The 8223-nt window shown below is 42.1% G+C and overlaps 1 protein-coding gene across 1 annotated transcript in view; it reads left to right on the forward strand.

The window, feature by feature from the left end:
• SGCD (sarcoglycan delta) overlaps window positions 1-7822 on the forward strand; it is a 301109-nt gene extending 293287 nt beyond the window's left edge. Inside the window, exons 7-8 of the mRNA XM_006766292.2 lie at window positions 2664-2787; window positions 4148-7822. Coding sequence (XP_006766355.1) covers window positions 2664-2787; window positions 4148-4321 — 298 coding nt within the window. The 3' untranslated portion in view covers window positions 4322-7822. The remainder of the gene's footprint in view (window positions 1-2663; window positions 2788-4147) is intronic.
• The last annotated feature ends 401 nt before the right edge of the window (window positions 7823-8223 follow it).

The following is an 8223-nucleotide window of genomic DNA, read 5'->3' on the forward strand; positions in this document are numbered from 1 at the left end:
GAAACGCGCCTGGAAATGATGGTTGCATAGAAAAAGCATCTCCCCAGGCTTAGGAGACACAACCAAGCTTGTCCTTGTCATATTCCGTGAGACCACCTCAGAGGGCAACAGCATCTGGACACTTTGGAACTCTGGTGAGGATCTTGCTCTGTCTCTAGCTATAGAGGGAGGACATTTCAAAGGAAATGGTCACCCTGGTAGGATGTCACCTACATTGTGATCTGGCGAAGACAACCGTCTCTGAGTGCATTCCTAGTCTCGGCAGCCCAAACGAGTCAGCTGACACTCCAGAGTCTGAGTATGTTTTAGATAGTCCTTTTGAGGTTGTGTATACACACTGTCAATAACTCAGCAACATAGGAATCTGCTGCCAGCCATGGCCAAACACACCTCCCCATTTCTACCTCTAGCCCTGCATATCCACATTCCCACCTGATGTTTCAGCCACCTCCAATTCAACACATCTAAACTCCACTAAGTATTCCACAAACACTCTTCCTACCTTAGTGGCTGACCCACACAGTATACCAGTTATAAAACTCACAATGCTGGGAATCATTTCTAATTCCATCATCAAATACAAGTTACATCTTCTCCCACATGGATAACCACAGACTTCTAGCTCTTCTTGCAATTCTCATGTCCCTTCTTATCCTCTCTGTAGCCAGATATATATATATATATATATATATATTTTTAATATTATACACACACACCCTGTTTGTTTTGTATATCTGGAGAACCCTGACTAATACAGTATAAATAAGCAGATGTATCGTAAGGGATTGGTTCTCCTGATAATGGAAGCTGAGAAGTCCTTACTTGCAGTCAGCAAGCTGGAGATCCAGGAGAGGTGGTGGGGTGAATTCTAGTCTGAGAGCAGAAGACCAATGTCCCAGATCACATAGGCAGGCAAAGTTCCTTCTTACTCAGCCTTCGTTCTGATCAGGTCTTCAGCTGATTGGATGAGGGAGGGAGGGTGATCTACTTTACTGAGTCCACTGATTTAAATGTTACTCTCACCCAAAAATACCCTCACAGATACACCCAGAGCAATGTTTGACCAAATGCCTGGGCACCCTGTGTCCCAGTCAGATTGACACACAAAATTACATGGACATCAGATCATGTCCATTATCTTTTTAAGCCTCTATAAATGTTTTACTGGGTCACCATATTCTGCAAGGCCATGCCTAACTTATCTCTTACCTCTTCTTCTTACTACCACAATCTCTATGAACCTTCTTTCAACCTTTTAAGCCATATAACTATTTTTCTCCTAAAAGTCTTCATGCATGCTGCTCCCTCTCCTTGGAACATTCATCTTTCACCAAGTTAACTCCTCCTTATCCTTCAGATGTCATCATAAGCCTTCCCAGACCTCAGCTTTTCCCACAAGCCAATCCCCAGTTATATAAACTCTTATAATCCCCTGAACTTCTTCGTCAAGGAATCCTCATCACCATCAACCAATAGCTGCTTAATGTATCTCTTCCACAACAGCACATACACTCATTAGGGCAAGGAGGTCTATATTATTTATAACTGTAACCCCAGCATTTTGCATAGAATAGGAATTCAATAGATGTTGTCCAGATAAATGAGTCACTTCCTAACGACTCTTTCAGACTTGGAAAGAGGCCACTTCTCTGTCTCTATAGGTCTATGTCTCTGTAGGTCTAGTATAATAAATGTTTATTAAATAAACCAACAAGTTCCACTCTGGGAAAGAAGGATTGATTCGAAAGATTGTTTTGTAATGTTCTGGATTGCCTTTCATAAAAGCAAACTTCAAAATGGCTTTGCTCTAAAAGGGACAGACTATCACTGTATTTCTGAAAGAAATGGCCTTCAAATGACAATATCCAACCCATTTCTTAAATCTTTATAGAGCACAACCCTAGAGTATTCTGCTTAGATTTTCAACTCATTATTTAAAGACAGACAGATCTTTCCAGGCCAGTGTGGTTCAGTGGTTGTCAATGTATGAACTGGAGGTTGAGGTTTGATTCCCAGATAGGGGGCGTGCAAGAAGCACTGAATCAATGAATCGCTCATCATTGAAGTTTCTATCCCTCTCTCCCTCTCCTTCCTTTCTCTGAAATCAATAAAAATATATTTTTTAAAAGAATAAAGACAAACAGATTTCTAAAACTTCAGCAGTTCCATTCACAAAATTTGCATAGCTACTGCATTTATGAGGAGCATGGATTTCAGAGTAACTTGACTTCAAAGCAGATCCTATATAGAAGATCCCAAGTTTCTCCTTCCTTCTAGTAGGTGCTTATTTTATTTCAGTTTCTATACTAGAAGTTAAAATGGATTCCATTGAGCACAATGTTTTAGCCAAAGCAGCCATTAAAAACAGGATGACATAGTGGTGTGGATTTGTGTTTGATCAACTTAGCTAAGCTGGCACTACATTTCCTGATATGCCCTTCTCTGGGTTAGCGTGGTGATATGCAATGAGGGTGAAGCCCAGATCTGTGCTCCCTCATCGGTGTGACCAAGTTTTTAAAGCAAAGCTAGACAAGTGTCCTGAGCAAATACTGAAGTGCCCCTTCAATGCTCTAAGCATCGAACATCCTCTGAAATTTTCCACACACACACACAAAAATAATTCTGAAATGGGATCTTTAATCTTAGTCTTGTATATATTTCAGGTTGGAGTCCCCAACCCGGTCTCTGGTGATGGAGGCCCCAAAAGGAGTAGAAATAAATGCAGAAGCCGGCAATATGGAAGCCACCTGCAGGACTGAGCTGAGACTGGAGTCCAAAGATGGAGAGGTAGGGGCTGAGAAGGACAGAGTCCGGAGAGATGCAGCTGCAACCAGCCAGCCTTCCCCCAAACTGGTTGGTTCCTCCCTGTACCACTGAAGTTGATCCTATGCTGTAAGAACCAAAGGAGCCAACCTGAAGGTTTTATTTGGGGAACAGATATGTCGACCAGGACAACGATAAGCCAAACCCACAATACATTCAAGTTATGCCTCATTATTTGTAAGGTGCTGAGATAATAGCAAGTACAGAATAATACATATGGCTGTAGGGAGGAATGCTATTTCCAAAATCTGTCTGTTTTCATATAAAAATACGATTTATGTAGCTGGCAAACTAAGATGTATATGACACACATCTGGCTAATGATGAACAAAATTTACTGGTAGTCATTTTTAAAAGTTGATGTTGCCTGTTTCTACTTTCATTGAGTATAGAGAGTCAGATCCAACAGCTTTCCCAAACCAGAACAAGCCAAAACTTCAGTCCACCTGACAGATTGCAAATATTCATCCTCCTAACCCAACACAATCTCACTTGGGTGGACAGAATAAGTTGCTCATGTTTTTGCAATGTAAGCCAACTCCCCAAAGAAAACATGATTCAGCTGCAGACTGTTTAAAGTGCCTTCACTGTGTCCATAAGCAAAGGTTTCTATTTAAGAATTTTTAAAAGAAGGAAAAAAAATGTGCTTTTCTTTATTAAAGCAAAACTCTACCCTCCCTTTCGGAGCTACTTAGAGGTGATCCATCTCCAGTTGCCACTGTTCGCCCAGCCCGCCTTCTGATTGGTTTGGCATTTGCTATACTGTATTTGTTTTAAAAGAGCTAGTCAGATAGAGCAGTCAGTTATCAAAACCGTCTCTTCAAACAGCTACAAACTCCAAACCACACACACTTAAAGCAGCGACTGCATCACGTACATGGTTTACAGCTGTTAGAATTCAGACTGAAGGGATTGGTTATGTTGTAGCAGTCACTTAAGCCCAGAAAATGCTATATATTTTTGAAGATGTACCATACACACAGATGTATTGAGGGTCTGAGAAGTGCCCCAGTAAAGAAAATGGTTAAAGCTAGCCTTCCCAAACGCATTTCACTCTAGAACTCTATTCACATTCTACATGATGGACTTTTGCAAAATGCTAATATACATATACATCCAGTGCAATGTTGTCTCACTGGACTATAAGCTTCTGTGAGGTAGAGACTCTGTCTCATTCATCCCCGCATCCCTGGTACCCGCAATACTCAACCCCGAGTACGTGCTCATTTGATCCAAGTGGAACTGAACATGCATCTGCTATTTCTGAATGTCAGGAGGGTCAAGGACAGCCTCTAACTCTTCCCTTCCTATCTACTCTCTTTAGATTAAGTTAGATGCTGCGAAAATCAAACTACCTAGGCTGCCTCACGGATCCTACACACCCACAGGAACGAGGCAGAAGGTCTTCGAGCTCTGCGTCTGTGCGAATGGGAGACTATTCCTGTCCCAGGCAGGAACCGGTTCCACTTGTCAGATAAACACAAGTGTCTGCCTTTGAGAGACTCTCCACCGTGGACGCTGTCGGCAGCCGAAGGCCTTTTTCTGGCTTCAGACACGGGCTGCCAGCTATTTTTACTAGAACACAGAAAGCCTATCAAAGACCTTGTGTGCGTGCGCGCGTGGGTGAGTGAGCATGAGTGTTTGTGTGTGTGTGGATATAAATATATATAAATATATATATAAATAAATATATATATCCTCTGTATAAAATGAGGTTTCAGTACAAAAGGAACCACGGGTGACCCTGTGATATTGTCATTTCCATCTCCACCCTACCACCTACAGGATAAAATCAAAACACTGGTCAGGCTTCACACCCCCAGACCCTTCAGAATCACTCAGCGTATCGGACACTCACCACACAGCATCCGCACCTCCTTTAGTGTCATTTCAGGGCAGTGATGGCGGGAATCTCCAAGTCACGCTCCAGCACTGAGACCCTGGGATTAAACATGGACACTTGGTTTCCTTTTGCAGCTGGAGTGAGGCTGGCCGACTCCTCCCTCCTCACGTTAGGGAGGAGCAATGCCACAGAAGTCGACCATGGAAACTCAAATGGTTGGTCCGCCTCTGCAATCAGATGTTTGGGGGCCTTTGTCGCTGGATGGATGAGGAGGAAGAATTTTAGCAAAGTGTAAACTGCTCACCCAACTCCTCTCTTCCTTCCTTCCTTCCAACTCACATATAACCCCCCTCATCAAAACAGGAGTCATAAATCAGCACAAAATTGGAGAACAGCTGCTCCTCAGTCAGCTGGAAGCTACTCCATGGCCTTACAGGCAAAGAGTTAATGGTGATGCATCTATGTTTAAAAAGGGGGGAAATGGCTCAAAATCTGTTCTGTCCTCACTTCTGACTTAGTCAATAGACTCCGACCCAAAATTATTGGATCAATCAAAATTAACAAGAGTGGGACCCCCAACCCCAAGAGGAGCCATTTGGAGATGGAAGTCTAAGAGTAACCTAATTATTTTTATATTTTCTTGGGATTGGTAGATAGAGCCACTGACTTCGAGCTTATATATTTTTTGCAATGTAGGGATAGTCATATTCGGAAATCCACCATTATGTTTTCTCCAAGAATAACAGATCTAAAGCACTACACACACACACACACACACAAAAGGCTTACTGATATGTAGATAAACTGAGTCACTGTGCCCCCTTGGGCCCAGCAGCACCCACTCCCCCACTCGTAGAAACAATTCTAATTCCCGCCATCAGCTACCACCCATCACTCCACCTTCATCCTCATGCTCCAGGGTCACCCTGGCCAGCTCTTGTGCTGGGACAGGGGATTACACCATCTCTGTTCAAAGAGGGGGAACTGTGCCTATGCCTTAAGTCAATGCACTCAGCAAGGAGAAGCACATCCTATTTATCTTATTATTTCCTGTAGTTTATTTTGGGTGATCGGAGGGGAATGGTTTAGTAGTGACTGGGTATCTTAAAGCCGGTTGACAAGCCAAGTGGCTGACAGATGTGGACTCTGAGGAGCCCAGAATGGAGACACACTTGGCTTAGACAGTCCTGGATGCCACTTGGCAAGGAGTGGCCCCACCATCCTAAATGAAGTAGCATTTGTAGGCCTGAATGGCATCTTTTTGTTTCTCAGCAAAATCCTAATTTTTTCTGACTTCACAAGCAGGGTAAGATTTGTCACAGGAAATAAAATAAAAAGAGTTGGATATCTTTGAGGTGACACTTAAGCATTGAGCTAAGGTTTGCATATGTGGGATGTAAAAGCAAGCTGTGTGTTGCTTAGTCACTTAGAAGTAGGGGGAGGAGGGGTGGTCCCAGCCTGACCAAGGCCCTGCTGGCTTCCAGACACCAGCTCCCTCTAGTCACTCTTGCTCAATGTCCCACATAGAAGAATTGGGTTGTTCAAGGGCCAGATCATGAGATTGCTTAGTTTGTAACACTAGGGTCTAAAAAAGAAAACTAAAAAAAGCTACCAAGTTGCTCTGGATCAGTATTGTTGATAGCCTATAGGATCACGCTGCAGAATCTATAGTTACCACACACAGGGCTTGGCCAGCCGGGAAAGGCCCTCCTTGGCGATTGGGAGCATTTACCCCATATCATTCAGATAAACAGAAGTAGCTAAGAGGAGGTCCTTTGTGGCGGAATACCTTAAGACAAAGTTTTCTTAAGCAGACAGACCATCCTTGCATTTTGCCACCTTAAGTACACAGTGTGTGGAAGACAAGAAAATAAAAGGTTCTTGAACTCTTTCCTCTGATTTTGTTCATCACCTGGAAGCTGAGGTCAGCACCTTGGGAATTTTATACCAATAAAAAAGACCGGTATGATCCCACTCACAAAGTTTATCCTAAAGGTAATCAGATCACAAATAAAACAAATAATAATAGCTGCCAAGAATAGACATCAAGCAGCCATAGGGAACAGTCATGACATAAAAGCCTAATCTTCATTTGTGCTAAGTGACCACAGCATACGAGGTAATGAGCAGGGAATTGGGCATGGATTACATTATGTATTTCTGTTCAGACTCTAGAATGTGGTAAAATGCATTCTAAGTTTTTCAATGTACTTTTTTTCCCTCCCTACTTCCTTCAACTAGAATATTTGTTCATGGTCATGAGAGAAAGTTTTACCTGAATTCTGGAAAAAATATTATATATCTTTTTACATTAAAATCTGAGAACCTTTAATTTTAAAAAATGAGATTCTTTCTAATCTTTATATATAATGGCTTCTAGACAATCACACCTTTCTGTATATTAAGCAACAGGTGGCATAACAGAGAACTCAAATGAATCTTCAATATTCTAGAAGTTCTAGTATGTTCATATTCTTCCGAAGAGTTTTAAAAATTAAAAATTATCTCCAAGTAGGTTTAGCACTTAGGTCTCACTAAGTCATAAAGGTACAGTCTTGGGAAACTATGAAGGTGTGATGGAGGTTTTCAAAAGTCCTATGGTGGCATCAACGTAGATGGAAACTTGATATGAGGCTTTTGAATTATGTTACCCAAGGACTAGATCTTATAAACTTGCATTGGTTTTCATTTCTTTTACAACAGTTTTCTTTGGATCATTTCCATTGTCTGCCCGGCCACCATGGACCAGAGATTGCTTGAGGTTCAATTCTAGAGCAGTGGTCAGCAAACTGTGTTCCCTAAACCAAATCCAGCTCATCACCTGTTTTCATAAATAAAGTTTTATTGTAACACAACCACATCCATCCATTTATGTACCTGCTGTCTATGACCGATTTCCTACTGTAACAGCAGGGTTGAGTAACTGTGCCAGAGATCTCATGGCCCACAATGCATTGCTAGTAAATAGTTACTAATTGGCCTTTACAGAATAAGCTTGCTGACCCCTGATGAAGAGGTTGTTTATGGTACGAGTAGGACACAGCAGCACAGAAAGAGACTTTACAACAGCATGGAGTAAGCCTACATGTCCATCTATCCTTGAGAATAGAAATACTTGGCCACTGAGAAAAGCTTAGCCTTATGCTGTGTTTTTTTTTTTTTTTTAAATGATCCATTTATCTGAGAAATGCAGGCTCACATGATCTGGGGAACAGGGAGGATGGAATTAGAGGAATATGGAAGGAAAGAAAAGCTGTGATCTTGCAAGAGTTTTTCCCTTAGATCTTAGATAGGTGGTTCCTCCTGTCTGCATCTAATGTGGCAATAAATAAAGCAGGGGTCCTGTGATTTAAATTCAGAATCTCTCCCCTGGAGAGACTATTTCTACAACCTCTACTTAGAGGCTTCCACCTCACCTCCCCATAGTTCAAAAAGATGCCCATTCCATGGTCCTTCAGAGCGTATTTTGACTTAACGTGTCTTTTTGGCATCACCACCTCAGTTACTCATACCTGCATTGTGCATACAATGCTATGGCCACACCAGGCCTGAAGGGT

The sequence above is a fragment of the Myotis davidii genome, unplaced genomic scaffold (assembly GCF_000327345.1).
Source record: "Myotis davidii unplaced genomic scaffold, ASM32734v1 scaffold18, whole genome shotgun sequence".
Taxonomy (NCBI): Eukaryota; Metazoa; Chordata; class Mammalia; order Chiroptera; family Vespertilionidae; genus Myotis; species Myotis davidii.